The sequence below is a fragment of the Sciurus vulgaris genome (assembly GCF_902686455.1).
Source record: "Sciurus vulgaris genome assembly, chromosome: 8".
Classification (NCBI taxonomy): domain Eukaryota; kingdom Metazoa; phylum Chordata; class Mammalia; order Rodentia; family Sciuridae; genus Sciurus; species Sciurus vulgaris.
This window is the reverse complement of record NC_136468.1, coordinates 62,243,433-62,261,799: the sequence shown is the minus strand read 5'-3', so window position 1 is coordinate 62,261,799 and position 18,367 is coordinate 62,243,433. Positions and strand designations below refer to the sequence as shown.

The 18,367-nt window shown below is 33.7% G+C and overlaps 1 protein-coding gene across 1 annotated transcript in view; it reads left to right on the top strand.

Moving 5' to 3' along the window:
* Positions 1-18,367, top strand: part of GNAI1 (G protein subunit alpha i1) — an 82,491-nt gene that overhangs the window by 50,341 nt on the left and 13,783 nt on the right. Inside the window, exons 2-5 of the mRNA XM_079150573.1 lie at positions 944-986; positions 1,099-1,240; positions 12,155-12,312; positions 15,981-16,109. Of these exons, the coding sequence (XP_079006699.1) occupies positions 944-986; positions 1,099-1,240; positions 12,155-12,312; positions 15,981-16,109 (472 nt within the window). The remainder of the gene's footprint in view (positions 1-943; positions 987-1,098; positions 1,241-12,154; positions 12,313-15,980; positions 16,110-18,367) is intronic.

The following is an 18,367-nucleotide window of genomic DNA, read 5'->3' as shown; positions in this document are numbered from 1 at the left end:
AAAAAACTCGGTGGACTTTTGGTTCAGCATACCATTGCATCCCCCCCAGGGTCAGTAAAACGTGTTGGCTCTGTTAGGTGTTCAGCTGGTTGAACATAACTGCATAAGGCAGAGCTGTAGTGACACATGATGTTTTAAACTTTTCATGCACCTTCTTGATACTACTGCCATTCTATTTCACAAGAGCCAAAAGTTAAGACCAATTGGCCAAGCAGTGAAAACATCCCCTGATGTGGACCAAAACCTCGAATGAAACTCATTTATAGTGCTTCAGTAATAAATAAAAGATGGAACTTGTTAAATGCGATAGAAAATATACACAAACGACAATGAAAGCACTTTTTCAATTGAGTTTATTGAATTTGAGTATTATGAATAGACAAAAGGACTTAAATTTGAAACATTTTCCATATGTTTGGAATCAGTAAAGCTCATTTATTTTTAAATAAATCTTACTGTGTATTTTAAGGTATACTACATGACACTCTGTGTCTCTCAAACATACACAGAGAAAGAGCATCTCAAATGGTTACTATAGGAAAAAAATAATATTTCCATCATCTTATCTAATCATACATTTTTCTCCTATGGCAAGAACAACTATAATATACCTTTTTAGCCAAAATTCTAAATACAGGGATGGGTATTTACAGTGGTGAAGTGCTTGCCAAGCATGCACAAGACCTGGGTTGGTCCCTAGCACCACCAAAAAAAGAAAAAGAAAAGACAGAGTCCAAATATAATACACTATTATTAACTGTAGTACTCATGTTGTATAGTAGGTCTTTACACTTGCTCATCCTACATATTTGTTGCTTTGTATCTCATTTTGACATACAATAAAATTAGGCAGCCAGAGACCCATAGTGTGTATGTGTGTGCTGGGAATTGCATATAGTTAAGTTTGATATTGAAATTAGAAATTCTTTATTTTGTTTTTTAGGTGCTGGTGAATCGGGGAAAAGTACAATTGTGAAGCAGATGAAGTAAGTAGCTTTAAAACATTAAATTCGTTTTTTTTGGTTTTTTTTTTTTTTTATGTTTTAAGCGTACCCTTCTATCAAAGAAAGTGCTTTTTCTTTGCTTTCATCTCATTAGAATTATCCATGAAGCTGGCTACTCAGAGGAGGAGTGTAAGCAGTACAGAGCAGTGGTCTACAGTAACACCATCCAGTCCATCATTGCTATCATTAGGGCCATGGGGCGGTTGAAGATAGATTTTGGTGACTCGGCTCGGGCGGTAAGTTATTTTGTTTCAGTAAGCCTGATAAGTAAAAAGAATAGCTTGTGTGGTAACACCATGTCATATGCTTGTCAACTAATCAGGACTCTTCTACACAAGGAGTCAAAAGAATAGAAGTGAGTCGGGAGCTTTAGAAGTGAGTGAAATGAAAATATACAGGATAGTTTATTCTCCCCTTCATGGTTACACTTACCTAATTCAGTGGGTGATTTGGATAATCCAGTAATCACTGACTGCAATACTTTCTATATAACATGTATTGTGGATACCTCTTTTTTGTGTGTTCATTGGTCTTGGTCTTTATTACTGTAACAAAATACCTGGGATAATCAACTTAAAAAGAGAAAATGTTTATTTTGTCTCACAGTTGCAGAGATTTTATTCCTTGGTTGTTTGGCCTATTGAGTTGGGGCCTATAACAAGGCAGTACATCATGGTGGTAGCAGGTAGCCACGGAAGCTGCTCACCTCATGGCAGCCAAGAAATTAAAAGAAAGAGAAGAAAAGATCGGTTTTCCATGATCCTCTTTAAGGGCATGCCTCCAGTCACCTAAGCCCTCCCATTAGGCCCTACCTTTCAGTTCCACCATCTCACAGTAGCCCCCTGGGCTGGAGTCCAAGCCTTTAACACACATGCCTTGTATTCCAGATACAAACGATAGCCATCCCCATAACACTATTTCGTAGTTTATAGAGTGTAAACTGCTTACACTAACACTGTTTAAAATCCGTTCTTATAATTTAGAATTCTGAAACGACCTACTTATTTGTGTTCGTGCCCAGACTACAAAGAAGTCTAATCTTGAATAATGAAAACAGTGTAAAAGTTTGCTTATCATTGGAATAGGAAAATATTGGCCATTAAGAAACTTGTATCCAGTTTTAGCGCCAAAGGAGACCTTCGAAGGCAAGCTCGTTCCACCCTTTATTTTCCGGGTACAGGAAAACTGAAACCCAGGAAAGATCACAATAGAAAGAGTGATCAAGGCTCGTGCCTGTGCTTCCTTATTCCACCCAGTAACTTGTTTTCAGTTTGATTCCAACAATACTGGTGCTGTCCACAAAACATTGTTCCCCCCTCAGCCCATTTGGTTGTTTGATAAGTATATACTTTATTAATTCTTTTTTAATAACTGATATAAAACTTGACCAAAAGCCTTTAACTGAAGCCTAGCTTATTTTTTTGTCTAAAGTAGGTATAATATTAATAGCACCGTGCATTTTTATAGTTCCTTCATCTTTTAATGTATGTGTGCACGTGCGTGTGTGCACACATGTACATATGCCGTCTCCTTACTAATACCATCAAGATTTTCTGTGTAGAGAAAATCTGTTTTAGGGTTTGTTGTTGTTTTCTTTTAACACACTGGGAAATTCATTCTTAATAAGAAAGGAAAATGAATAAAAGCCATATTAGGAAATACAGGTTGGAGAAATCTAAAATAAACCAGATTTGTTTATGAGTTTCTTTAAAATTTTCTTATATATTACTGAGTCATATTAATTTACTCAGTTTTTCCTTTCAAACAAATTTTTTTTTCTTTTTTTGCGGTGCTGGGGTTCGAACCCAGGGCCTTGCGCTTTCAAGGCAAGCACTCTACCAACTGAGCTATCTCCCCAGCCCCTCAAATGAAAACTTAAAATCTTTAGCATGTTAATTAAAATTTTCACGTAGATTTCAAGATCCTTTTTTAAAAACAAAGTTGACTGCTTCTATTTGAGATTCTATGACATTGTTACCAGATATGTGTACATAGTAAAATTGGTACTATAATGAAATAAATAAACTGACCTGTCATCTCACCTGTGTGTGTTTTGGTGGGGGACAAGGGCAGCCACAGTCTTATTTAACAAATATCCCTCATACAGTTTGATTAGCCTTATGTTGTCATGAAGAGAGAACAAATTTTGATCAGGATGATGGAAAAGCAGGAACCCTAGTGCTCTCTTGGTAAGAATGTAGATTGGTTCATCCATTACGAAAAACAGTAAAAAGATTCCTAAAGAAATTAAAAATAAAATTACCTTATGATCCAGTAATCTCCCTTCTGGGTATACCAAAGGAGGCAAAATAACCACTGGATAATGGTGTCTGCACTCCTGTGTTCATAGTGTTGTTTTTTCAACTTGCCAAGATAGGGAAACTACCTGTCAGTAGACAAATAAAATGTGATGTGTGTGCACACATACACACACACACACACACACACACACACAAACACAAATGGAATATTGTTCAGACTTTAAAAAGGAGAGCTCACTATTTTCCACAATATGGATGAACTTGGAGGATATTATTTAGTGAAATAAAGGCAGACACAGAAAGATATTTCCTGATCTTATTTATATGTAGAATCCCAAAACCAAGAAAAATCAGCTATGCAAAGTCAGAGAATAAAACATTGATCACCAATGACTGGGTGGTGGGGTGGAAGGGAAGGAGGAGATGTAGGTCAAAGGGTACAAAGTAGGAGATGCGTAGGATGAATAAATCTGGAGATCCAATGGACTATGGAGGACTGTAGACCATTTAAAATAATGTACTCATTATTTGTTCATTCAGCACATGTCAAAAAGCATTTGTTGAATGAACAAATGGTGAATGGATATATTATAGATTGAGTAGTAGGGAAGTATACTGAATAGTATATCAGTATTCTGGATATATATTTCAAATCTTATTTTAGGAAAAGATTCAAAATAATGTTATGAATTATTGAAAATGATCTAAAATCTTACAAATGTTAATTACACCAAGCTTTTAAATCTTTATTTAAAAGGAGTACATATGAGGACTCTACCCTTAGACTAGGGAGAAGGAATTAATAGAAATTATACCAATTTCATTTCTAATTAAGGTGTTTGAAACCTTTTGTCAATAATGTATGCAGTATTCTACATTGAGATCTTATATGTGGCTATGAGAAAAAGACTTTGTACCCTGTGTGGTGAGAGCTGATGAAGTGTCAATGCAGGGGCACTCTCACCATTCAGCTGTATCACCAATCCTTTTTTAAACCTTTTTTTTTTTTGCCCAGTCTGACCTTGAACTTGTAGTCCTCCTGCCTCAATTGAGTAGCTGGTTTACAGGCATGCACCACTCTGCCTGGCTAGGATAAGCAGCTTTGAAAGAGGATTTTTTTCATATTCTTCTCTCAAGGAATGTTATTTTCACACGTGTATTGCCCGCGCACGTGCGCGCGCGTGCACACACACACACACACACACACATCCCACTTTTTTTTTTTTTTTTTAAAGATAATTTAGGCTTAGTTTTAGGAATTAGCAGGAATAACTAATCCCTTACTATAAGACTTTCCTTATCTTTTTCTTCTTGAGTTGGTTGTCTGAGATTTTGGAATCTAATGTGGCCTGCTTTGGATCTGTTTCTTCCTCCTCTCATACCTTTACCTGTATTGGCCTTTGTGGTCCCTATTAACTCTTTTACAAATGCCCATCCTCACGTTGCTTCTGATTGGTTCCTTCCCTGTTGGGTTGGCTTGCCTCTGCACAGCTCTGAAGAACCACTAGGCCCTTGAAGTTATGCTCAGGGATGTATAGATGGATTAACGTTGGACTGGAAGTGGAAAGGGACATTTGAGTTGAATATTAAAATGTGTGTAAGTTTTCTAGACAAAAATAAGGAAGAAGTATTCAGCAAATAAGACACAATATATTCAAAGTCAGTCTGAATATACTTCTATTTCTGAAGTATAAGTTCCTAGAAGTTTGAGCTCTAAGTTGAAGGATAACCAGATATTTAACTTTGGTTAGTGCCATAGATTTGCTTTCCAACCAAAAGCTTGGTGAGTAATCTTTTATAGAAGCCGTTTCTCCCATTAACCTCTCTTAGTATTCTTACTTTGTCCTATTAAATTATTTGTCCTTTTCAAGGACATATATTTTGCAAATATCTTTTCCAGTGTTTTTGAAAAACTTCTTTTCTTGTTTGAGAATTGGGGTTTGGGGTTTGGTTGGTTTGTTTTGCTTTTTTTTTGTTGTTGTTTGTTTGTTTTGTTTTTCAATCAATTCCAACTTCTGTGTTTTCTGTCTTCATAGATATTCTTCATGTTATAATTATTTTTAATTTACTTTTCTAGAATGCCTAGTTTTATTTTTCATATATATTGTTTTATCCACCTCCATAGAAATAGTGTTTTGTGTGTGTCAGTAGTTAAGATCTGAATATATCTTGTTTCTTGCCAATACTCATTTTTAAAACAATCATTCCATTTAGGTGAAAGTGCTGCCTTTGGTATGTTTTTGGACACATTTCTTTTTTTTCCCTCCTGATAAATTTTTTTCTTTTCCCAACCAGCCACTAGTTAAATTACTTAACATCTCTAGGCATGTTTCATTAGAAGAGAAATAATGATAACATCTAATTTGCAGGGTTGTTAGGAATAAGACCAAATGAATAGCAAATGTTTAACACATTCCTTGGTCATAATAGATGCCCAATAAAATGTTTGATGGCTGTCTTATTGTTTACAATTGTTATGCAGTCATTATGGTCAGAATCACATTATTTTAATTTGTTTCTTCATAGGATTAAATTGGCATCTAGTTGATTAAAACCACCCCATCCTGTTGTTATTTTTTTAACCAGATATCAGGCTGTTAAACATTTCTTTTCCAGGTGAACTTGAGAATTAATTCTCCCCAAACCTCTTGAAACAAATTTTATAAACCCAGTTGATATTTCAATTGGAATTACATCTTAAGTGTAGAGTGATTTGGTGAGAATTGGCTAAAAAGGTGTGAAATTTTAAGAAACAATGACTAACGTGCTATGGGTTTACTGCATATTGGCAGCTAGTAGATTTGCAAAGTAGATTACACATTAGTTATTTAAAATGAGAGAAAACAGTTTCTCAAGGCTGGCATAGAGCAATCAAATTTTATGCCTGATGTCTTTTTAAAACTTCCTCAAAATGAGGGTGGTCCATTTGTGAATGATAATGTTGACAATTTAGATTGTTATGTTTCTAATAATGTGAAGCTAGGGAAGCTTCATGTAGCAGGTTATTAGCGTGCCTCTGGCATTGGTTGCTTAGAACACTGTTGCACAAAATGTGATCAGTGGACCAGTGCTTGTCCACAAAGATGTGCATAAAATGAGGACAAATTAAGGGTAAATGTGTATATGGGTTTATGGAAATCGACAGTGATACGTATATAATATGGATTTATATATAAATAATAATATACAAATATAAAAACATGCAAAATATAAACCTGTATAAATGTATATAGATTTCTTTAATTCTATTTTTTTTTTCTAGTATTAGTTACAAAATAAATTGGAAACAAAATAAACCAAAATACAAGTCTGGTCCTTCATAGCAACTGGGAAAGCACTTGGAATCCCTTACTCTGTAAGGAATAGAAACTTTGCCTTGAATTCACTTAAACAACTTCCCTTTCTGCCCCAGTTCTCAGTGTGCTTCTGCATAATGATCTCTTTTCTGTAATAACTTTGTAATTTATTTTCCTTTACTTAGATGGTTGGTATATGTCTGTTTGCCAGATCGTCTTTGAAAAAGGTTGTTATCAGTTTACCTTCCAAGCAACAGCCTATGGAGGTACCTTTTGTTAAAACACTCTAGGTAGCCAAAATTTAGGAGTCTTAAACTTTAAAAAAAATTGCTCATTTGTTTTTCATAAATCTTCTATAAATTTAATTTGAATTTTCAATTTTAATATAATTAATCAGTTTTCTATATCCTTATTGACTATATTTTTATTTCTGTGTTTGTGGCTTGTGTTTTCTATTATGTCCCTATTGGAGTCTTGGTGTTTTGATTACCCTATTTGCTTGTTGGCACATACCTGTGTCCATGATAGAAATTTCTTAGTGCCTTCAGTCTTATGGATACATATGTAATTTTTCCCATTTTTTATTGGTGCATTATAATTGTACATACTGAGGGGATTTGTTGTTACATATTCATAGTGCACACAATACTCAATATAACAGTACAATTTGGTCAGTATAACCTCTCCTGTTACTTCTTCTGTTATGCTTCAGTTTAGAACATCCTCTGTCAACCAAAGATTGACCAGATATGTGAGATATTTTTAAAGTGTTTTAGGGGAGTGGATTTTAATATTGGTTTCTTGTTTTGTTCTTTAATCCCTTTGAAACTTGTTTTGTTGTGTGCATTAAGGTTCAACATTGTTTTCCTTCTTTCGATAACTATTTTTTTGAATAATCATGTTCTTTCCAATTGATTTATCTTGCTGCCTTAATCATAAAAATGAATACAGATTTGGGAATGTTTTTCCTATTGATCTATATTAATTCCAGACTATTCCACGAATCATAGGCTTTTAATATCCAATAGTATTAGCCTTCTTTCTCCAATCTTCTTTTTTAAAATGTCTCTAGTTATTTTTACTTGTTGTTTTTTCTTGATGAATATTTGAGTCATTTATTATGGTTCCTGGTTTATATTTGAGACATAAATTGAAGAAACATGATTTTATATTGTTTTGATTCTGAGAAATATCAATGTTTGCAGGTAGCAGAATGATAGTTTCTTGAAAAGTAATGTGTGCATCTAGCACTTTATAGTTCTACTTCCCTCATTTCACTTATTAGTCTTCTGTATCTGCATTGACAACAGGTGCTATTCAAAGAACACCTAAACGTCAATATTTCTTGATATTATTATTTTGAAAATATGTATACATATATAATATTCATAGGCATAAAAATTATATTTGTGTCATACATTTATCAGTAATTTTCCTTCTTGATATAATGAAGCTTGTGCTTCTTACTAAATTCACTGCAATTTAGTTAAAATTTTTGCTCTCTGCAATTTAGTTAAAATTAACTTATTTTATTTTTAGGCTTTTTTCCTCTTTTAAACAATCTTACAGAAAAAAAGAATAATGACTGCCTATTTTCTTGCCTCAAGTCTTTTTTACTTAGATTTGTATTTTTAGAGAAAATGTGTGTTTGACATGTACATGTTTTCTTAAAGCAACCCTTTAACATCTTAAGATAGGCACCATGAGCCGTGGAGTGATGAACTCATTAAAGTTCTTAAGATTTCCTTGAAGATTCAACAGAGAAGTATAACTGTTTAAATTTATAGGAGTAACAATGTATGCTATAGAAATGTGGTAGATTAAATAATGAGAAGTTTTTATCCTATGTGATTTTCAGTATCAGTGGCTAATGTTCCTAATGAAATAGGGTAAGCCATTGAATCAAGACATCCATCTGTACATCAACCTTGACATTAGTCTCTTATTCTTGTGGCCCCAAATTGATAGGTATCGCTATTTTTTAATTATTTGGCCTACATGTTAGAATGTCTTTCTGATATTTTCTATATAAATTCAGTCTCATCCATAAGTTTTATCTGCTGTGTCATCTAGATTTTCCTTAAACCCCACAACCTCCTCATTACTCGATGCAATGTCACATGCCTGAATTCCACCTACCTGGGAGGCTGAGGCAGGAGGATCGCACATCTGAGGTCAGCCTGGCAACTCAGTGAGACCCTGTCTCCAAAGCAAAAAAAAAAAAGTCTGGGAATAGTTCAGTGTCAAATTCCCCTAGATTAAATCTCCAGAACTGAAAGGGGGGGGGGATTTCCTCCTCCCTTTTTTATTCTTTTACTGCAGTTGTTAAAATGTGTTCATGTTATTCAATTGAAAGCTTATAGCTTCTGTCTTAAGAATGCTCCTTTTTCTGTTCTGAGCTCAACAGGAAGGTTACTCCTTCTTGCCTTTCATGATCCTTAATATGTCAGAAGATAGTCATTATGGTCTCTCAACATGTTCCCTGCCCTGTTCTGGACATACTCTTGTGAATTTGATAAAGTGGGCAAAAGCTGCACATATAGTGCACATTACTAAACAAGTACAGCTTGCTAGGTTTCCCTGATCCTCATTTTGAAAAAGACTGATTATTTTTTCTCTATAAACAATAACATATTGTAGCTTCCTTTGAGTTCCCAAAGCAGAGTTACATGTACCGGAATTTACATTCTCTGAACTATCTTATTTTCATTTAGTCCTTGGTAATTTAAAAGCATTTTAACTTGGCTATATCCGAGGATTTTTTTTCCCTGCTTGCTACTCTCAAATACTTGCTTGGCAAATAACATTTCTTTTTCTTTCCTTTTTTTTTATTTTATTTTAGGGGGGAGTGCTGTGAATTGAACTAGAGCCTTGTACATGCCAAATGTTCCCTGCCACTAAACCACACCCCTCGTTGGTGCTCTTTTTTTTTTCTTTAAATAAACACCACAAAAACGTTCCTGTAAACTGCTTTATAAGCCTGTATCCCTCCTAATCAAACTTCAGCCTTGTCTTCAGTAATCTCTGCCCTTTTTCTACCATGTGCCACACTGTTTTGTTACCCTCATGTTTGTGTTTTTAAATGCTCTTAATTAATTTTAACATAAGCCTACAAAGACCTCATTCCATGCCAAGATCAGATCTGTACCTTCATTCTGCAGTTTTGAAATTGTCCTATTATAGACAAATAGTTACTGAGCAGTTGTTGACTTACTGATTTAAATGATCATTTGGGTGACTTATTAAAGATTATTTGGAATAATTTCTACAGTGCCTCAGCTCAAATTCAGCATCTGAACATTGAGCTACTAACATGGAGGTGAATATCCTAGTTTTATTATGAATAGAAGATATTTTACATATTAAATGCTGTGTATGTTTGAGGTTTATAATTTGACATTACGGGATACATATGGATAGTAAAATCATTACTGAAGCAAGTTAACATATCCTTCTACTCACATAGTTGCATTTTTGTGTGACGAGGGCAGCTAAAATATACTTGACGAAAATCTCTGGTTACAATACCTTTTTGTTTATTTATAGTTCTCATGTTGTAATTAGATCTCTGGACTTGATCATCCTACATGTCTGTTCCTTTGACCTTTGAACTGCATCACTTCATTTCCTTTTCCAATTTCCACATCCCTGGTAACTGCTGTTTAATTCTCTCTGTATATTTGACATTCATTCATTTATTCCTTCATTTGGGTGTGAGGACATTATGCTAAGTGAAATGAGCCAGACACAGAAAGAAAAATATTGCATGATCCCACTTGTATGTTGAATCTAAAAAAAGGAAGAGACATTTTTGAATGCCACAGAAAGTGCAATTTATAAATAGAGCTTCCAAAGTTTCTTCTGCTTTTTCTTTAGGCTTCTTCCTAGAAAGTTTGAAGCGAGAGTGATCTCATGACCTATACTGGAGGGCATTGGTCTTTTCCTTTCAAAACTTTATTGAAATTGAATTAAGATACAATAACCAAAACTTACTTAAAAGCATACTTAAGTGAAAAAGTACTTTTCCAAAATGAAGAAATTATTGATATAATTTACTAAATAAAAGTGGTCAAATGTAGACATTTCTTACATATAGGTAAATATTTAGAAAATTGAATAGTCTTTTAATGAAATTGGGTTAATGGTTTTCAGGATGACTTGAAACCATGATACATGGGGTCTGTTAAGGATATCACGCACATGTTGCTTGCTTGCACGTATTTCTCTTGTGATTTACTAAAAAGGGAAACATATGCTTGAATAATATGTTCTCATGCTGAGAGACTTAATTATTTTTCATGATGAGTTCTAGCTGAAAAGAAAATGCTTCACAAATTGGCAACAGGATGAATTTACATTGTTAGCTAGTACACTCTGTGAGCTGTGTCACCAAATGCGTCTTCTCTTCTGCACACCATATTGTCATGTGTTCCACCTCTTTAAAAGCTACCACGTATTTATCCTTCCATAACTGTGGGGGATTGGTTTCAGGACCATCATTGGATACTAATATCCAAAGATTCTGAAGTCTTACATACAGTAGCATAATATTTGCATATAATCTATGCCTATCTTCCCATATACTTTAAATCATCTCTAGAATACCTATAATACCTAAATACAATGTATTATATAAATAGTTGTTATACTGTACTGTTGAGGGAATAAGGAAAAAGTTTGTACAGATGCAGTTAGTTTTTTCAAATATCTTCAATCTGAAATTTGTTAAATCTGTGGATGCAAAAACCATGGAAAACTGAAGGCCATCTATATTTGGAGTGATGTCCCTTGATAGTAATAAGGTATTATCCACCCACTTAACATGTCTCAGGCTAAAGAGAACCTCTATGAAGGTAGCAGCTTCCCCCCTCCCCTTCCCTCTTTGGAGTAGCTGTGGTATTACCTGGAGATTAGAATGATTTTATCAAATGTGGTAACTCCTACCCATATTGAATATTTCTGTTCCAAAGAGTTGCTTATTTATTCTCCACGCCTGAGTTGGCAGACACCTGCTCCCAACTGCTTCCTCCTTGGTTTTGATGTGTATACTTTAAAGTCTCCTGTGAATCTACAGACCATTCTTGCTTATTCCATATTGATTTTTCCTTTCTCCTAACATATTTTGCATCTATAAAGATATCGAAAAGCTCACACTTAAATGGATTCTATCTGAATATAATCTTTAATGGTGTTAATGTTTCTTAGATTGAAAATGAAAACAGTTTGAGCAAGAAGGAGCAAAACATAGGCTCTTCCTTTGTTTTCTCAAAAACAATCATCTTTAGTACACAGCAAATTGTAGATAGTTAATTAAGGTCCCCTTCATGCACTTTAACTTCAGAAATTCTTCCAGCTTCCTGGTGCCTTGGTGAATAATGCTAATGCCATAAAACACAAGCTCGTGATTTATGATTATGCTCTTTTGGTTAAGCCAATTTCTTAAGGGTGCTTTAGAGAGAGAAAAGCTATGACACTTCTATAAAAACATAAGGAAATTCAGTATTGCATTTTTATCTCTTATTTCTCCCTTTGTACTTTTTATCCCTAATGTCTCCCTTTTTACTCTCTAAAAAATTGGTTGTTGAATGTTCAGGATGACGCCCGCCAACTCTTTGTGCTTGCCGGAGCTGCAGAAGAAGGCTTTATGACTGCAGAACTTGCTGGAGTTATAAAGAGATTATGGAAAGATAGTGGTGTACAAGCCTGTTTCAACAGATCCCGAGAGTACCAGCTTAATGATTCTGCAGCATAGTAAGTAATCATAACTTCTGAACTAAACTATCATGAATAATTACTTGTGAGTCAAATATACCTCCAAGTCAATTTTATTGCAGAATTGGCTGACATATTCTTGTACAACTCAGGATATTCAGGATGACAGTATTTCAAAACTTTCTCGTTTTTCTGTGTTTGTAGAAAAGAATGCTTTTATTTCCTGTGTGTTCAGTGGTACCTTTAGAGACTCTTGCTTATGTAAACTTTAATTGAAATATGCAGAATGGGAATGTTTCTAGTGTATTTTCAAGAAATAATTGGAACTTCCAAAAATTCACTGTGAATTTGAGTAAATGTCTAACTTACTTGAAGGTAGCCAAATGAGAGGGTATGATGTGGGTTCTTTTTGTTACTTTAATGATGCCTGAGACAGGCATCTGAAGTAGGAATCTTTTGAAGTAATGGCTGGTGTTACCAAGATATATTCTCACTGCGTAAAATACCACTACACTTGAAAGTTGTCAACTGTAGATGTGAGACATGAGCTTACATGATACTTAAATACAGATACTTAAATATAGTTTCTTTAGAAGAAAAGACTGCCCTAATTGTCCAGGTGGTGAACCCTGAAAGTTTGCAAAGCAAGTTGTGAGAAAACCCAGTCAACTTTCTATTTTGTGATATAACACACAAAAAATATGTTATAAAACAAGAAAACCTCAAGTAACTGTTTCCATAATTTGGGACACATACTCAGAAATGGCAGATATTACATGTGTAGCATTAATTGGTCTCTGAAATGTGTACTATGTACTTTTTTTAGTTCCTGATAGTGTTCCGTTTTGCTTAAAGGTAGTGTTGACTGTTATAGACCAAGGTAAGGGTTAGATAGATGAGGACATGTGTTGGAGCTCTTTGTAAATGGCATGTACTTGACCATAGTGAGCAACAAACAAATGGGTTGTGGACCCAAGTATCTTATCATGTGTTGTTGGACAGCGGAGCATGCTCCATGTATTGTGTGATTTAATGTGAATGAATAATGTGCATCACATCACGCACAGCAGTCTTGTGTAACTCTGTGTTTCTTAATTTATACTTTTAACTTCCATACTATGTGAACATGCTGTTACCTATGTAGTTTATTAAATATGAGCCCACCTATCTGACTGGTGTTATAACTTCTATAAGAAAATACTCTGCTGCACTGAGACAGTTCTTGCTTCACTATACTTGTAATATGATGTACTTTCCTTTCAGAATTACATATATTTTGAGTTTATTTGATTTATTTTTATGTTGTGACTAGTTGATCATTTACTGTTTCTGCCACTACACTGTGAATTCAGTAATGCTTGTTTTTACCTAACATATCACCATAGCCTGACAGGTAGTTGTCACTCAGACTGATCTTGTTTAATAATAAATGAATTAATAAGCCAGACTTCACACAGGCTAGAAGACAAATCAGAAAAATTACTTAAAGGAAAAACACAACTCTTAAACCTTATTATTTGCTTTCCCACTATCAACACCTGCTTAAAAATTTAAATGGCAGTCACAATTAGAGATAGACGATTGCTCTTGGCTAAGCTTAGCAAGAGGAGCTGCTTCAATAATTAAGAAGTACTCCTTGGACACATAGATTGAAGGCCTCTTTCTTACCATGTGGGAGTGCTTCCAGGCCTCTTCATCCTCTTTGACCAAGATCACTGTCCCACTGCACACTGCTTGGACATGTATTGGGAAAGATGTGTTGCTTTGGCTATTATTTCATTTTTGCTTTTTCTGAACTTAATGTGCAATAATGCAGTCAGTTTTCAAGAATAATGGAAGTCAGAGAAATCTTTTCCTCCATAGTGCTACAGTGCATCTTGAGTTCTTAGTTCTGGACTGTAAGTGGTAGTATCCTGCCACATTGCTCATTAGACTAAGTATCAATTTGCAGTTTAAACTTGTGATCATTTAAAACAATGGGAGTTTTTTTTACAATGCCTATTTTTCTTTTCTGTTAGAACTATAGCAGTTTTAATAAAATATGTATCTGAGTAATCAAAGCATGTTTTAAATAAGAATAATTATTTTTAAAGGGTCATTAGTAAAATCGTGGCATGGTTCATTTGGTTGATTGGATAAATCAGATTTTCATACAATAAATTGTAACAATGTACATAACATTATGTAATATATAACTTACATTATGGAATTAAAGGCATAAATACTGGGGTATTATCACCAATGTGATAATAAGATTCTCTTTAATTCAGAAATACAATGCTGACTGGTGTCATCACTTCTAAAAGAAACGATTAGCATTCCTAATCCAAAATTCCAAAATCAGAAAAATTCTGAAATCTTTAGCATGTGTGATTCTATAAATTTTGCTTTGTATGGGTAACCCAGGCACCATCTCCTCTGTATCCTGGTATCCACACCACATACACATATTTGACCATTCATAACATTTTTGTTACTAATTCAGTGTTTGGTAATTTCTGAACTCTATCCAAAATGAATCAAATATTTAGGATATAGCTCAATGGGCAGAGCTATACATCCACAAAGACCCAACATCCACAAAGCCCTGTATACAATCCCTAGCACTGCAAAATAACAAATGCCTTTTGTTTTCAAGACCCTGTTCTGAATGACTAAGCAACCTGTTCAGAGTTTAATACCAATTTGAAGTTTCATTAGTTAGTACTTCTCTGTGCCTAAATTTATTCCTAAGCTATCTGTTTAGTACTGCTCTAGTATTTCAGGACATTGCAGTGACACCCACCATTTTCGGCTGACTTCATTTAACCTTGTACACAGTCTACTAAAGGGCCTGCTCTCCAAGAATTAAGACCTGACCATTCCTGTCTCCATGTTGGCTTGCAGTTTCTAATGGGAGTGACATTCCCTGTTTTTTTACCCCCTCGTTCATGTTTCTGATTATTACTCTCATTGTCCACGAATCCTTTACTCATCCAGGCCCATATTTATCTTCCATACCTACACTTCCTGTGAGTGACTGCTGCTACCACACAATTTGGCAAAACATAATTTACTTTCTTACATTGCATGATAAGATACCACTACATTTTTATATCACAAAATATTTGGCATCATTGGGAGAAAGTATTAGATAAGTGACTAAAATCATTGAGTTGTATAATATGGGTATTGGTTTAGAGAGCAGTAAAATCCAGACTACAGGAGCCAGGTTCCGTCTTATCCTGCAGATAAGATTGAGAAGAACCAGCATCTCATTCAATCTTTGCCTGAGGTTTCTTCAATACTTTAGCCAGAATTAAGACTTTTAAAGTCTTCAACAAAAGAGTAATATATGCAACATAAGTACAGTTCACCAAAAAAGTGTAATGAACAATTAAGACAAATTCATGGTGTTCATTAGCTTGGACTTTTTAAAAAAGTTATTCTTTTTCCTTTGGATTACTGTAACTAAAAGACAAAGTGCACATTTTAAGAATACTAAAAGAACTTGGTGGTTAGATAAGTCTAAACGTTTTCATTTCAACTAGTAGAAATCATGTAAGATCTAAGCCTAAATTGATAGTTTTACATCATTACACAGAAATTAAAAAATGTCCAATGATATTAGAGTATGGCAATCATTAAGATATTATAGTCTTTGTTTTAGATGATCTTTATTGGCTATATTTATGATTAGCATGTTGTTTTGTTGCCTGTTTTTTCAGCTATTTGAATGACTTGGACAGAATAGCACAACCAAATTATATCCCAACTCAGCAAGATGTTCTCAGAACCAGAGTGAAAACTACAGGGATTGTTGAAACCCATTTTACTTTCAAAGATCTTCATTTTAAGTGAGTAGCTTCTAAACATATTATTTATAAATTTAGATATAAAACACATTCCTTTAGAAATAAAAGATACAGTAGTAAAAATTTGTAACATTTTTAAGGTTGGAAATTGCAGTCAAGAAAAACTTTGCACAAATAATTGAACAAAAGAATCGGGAGACAAAAGAGGTCAAAAAGAAGTATTCTTACGAAGACTATTTTCATTTTTATTTAAGAAAAAAATACAGGTAAATGGCTGTAATTTTTACAGTGGTTTAAATGAAAATAGTGTTTTGACTTTTATTTCTGAACAGAAAATACTGGGAAAATATTGCCCTCTGGTTTCATTGATAGCCTATTTGCTTATTTATGGAAATGTTTGAAAAGAAGGGTGCCTTTTAAATTTTTTCAAGAAAATTCTTATTCATAGCCAAGTGACATTTGAACTATTTCATGATGAGAAATGTTTACTTAAAAGTGTACTGAATATTAACTTCCTGAGGTCTGAACAGAGAAGCACTGAATTTTAGCCTTTAGTAATGCAAGGGATATTGGAGTTCCTTTAGTTCTGTTCTCTCATTTTATAAGGAACCAGGCTCAGGGAAGGTCAGTAAACCATTGAATACAAATTTACAGAACTGGGTTTCTCTTTTTTCATTAAATAACTATTTTCAAAATAAGAAAAACTGTTGGACTTAAACACATGTAATGTTTTAATTTGCACATTCTTAGTTTATCTCTACAGCCTTCCTCGTCAGTTATTTTCATCTAGTTTTCCCTATCAGGTTATCTGCTGCTTTGTCTAAATCTTCCACTTACTGATTCATAACTCACCAGTCAAAATTGTCATATGTGTGCATTGTTGATCATATTTCTGTTCACCTTATTCCAGTTAGAATAATAACAATAAAATCAAGGAAAACAAGGTTTTATGTCCTATGTAAAGATATATGCATGAGTAAATAATTTAACATCACAGAATTTTCTACTGACGCAAAACTTCTTTGTTTTCATAGAAATCCCAGATTACTTTATCTTACTTTATCTTAAAAAAAAAAATACTGATTAAAAAAACTACAGATATTCCTTTCCTTCCCCTTTAGTATTATTTCTTTCTATACTTTGAAGCTATATAAAGAGGCTAGCAAGTTTTTTATTTAAACTAGTTTCTCATAATTCAAATTCATTTAAAAATGTCACATTTCCTAAGTGCCATTTAAGTGTTTAGAAGAAGGGACACTGAACACTAAGGTCTTAAATACCCTGTGAGGCCCTCCTCAGAGGCAGAACCTGAATCCCACCAACACAACAGTCACATCATTCATACTTAGGAAAACCCACATGTTCCCAGATCCATATAAATATTAGCTAATGAATACTGTTGGATATAAAAAATGCTAAAATTTGACATGTAGATTTGTAGGTTTTGTTTTTATTATTTTTCTTACACAGAAAAATAACACAGAGGGTTTTTGATTTTATTATTTTATTTTTAGTTTTTTGTTGTTGTTTTATTTTTTCACCCCATGAAGGTTGAGATTCATTTTCAGGAAGACTGCAGCCTCCAGTCAGGTGCCACTGTACACTTGCAGAGCTTTGTAGACAACCTGACTCAAATTGAGCATGCCCCAGTTGTCGCCATTAAAAAAAAAAAAAAAAAAAAGAATTACAAAACATCTTTATGCTCTGTTTTAAGAAAGTTTTCATAATTTTTATACTCCATGTCTTTTTCTAGATTTCACTTTTAAAAAATACTATAAGGGTATAGATAAATCATTTGTACTTGTGATAGATTATTTTCTAATTTTTAATGAAGGTTTTTATTTTCTTTGTAAAAATTCAAACTTTACAAGAATGCATGTATATTCTCTTACTAGCTTTTATCCTTCTCCATCCCCACAGTACCAGAAATGTAGGATTAAAAATGAAAAACAGAAGATTAAATTTTTTTAAAAAACCTAACAAATCGTTAAGTAATTACACCAAAAAGTAATTTATTTTCATTTGGCTTGTAAATACAGTATTCCATATTGTTATCATTTTATCTCTTCTTTTTTACTTTGATTGAAAATGTTTTGATTCAAGATAATCATTCTAAAATAGGGCTTTACTTTGAATTATGGGTTAGACTAATGCTCTGAAATAATGATAATAAAGCAGAATTTCTAAAAACATATTAACAAAACATTCCTAGTGAGACATAAAATCATCAGTTCACTTCCTAAAGAAAGCTTAACTGTTACAAGCTGAAAGCACAGTTAAATATTTACAACCATACCTCT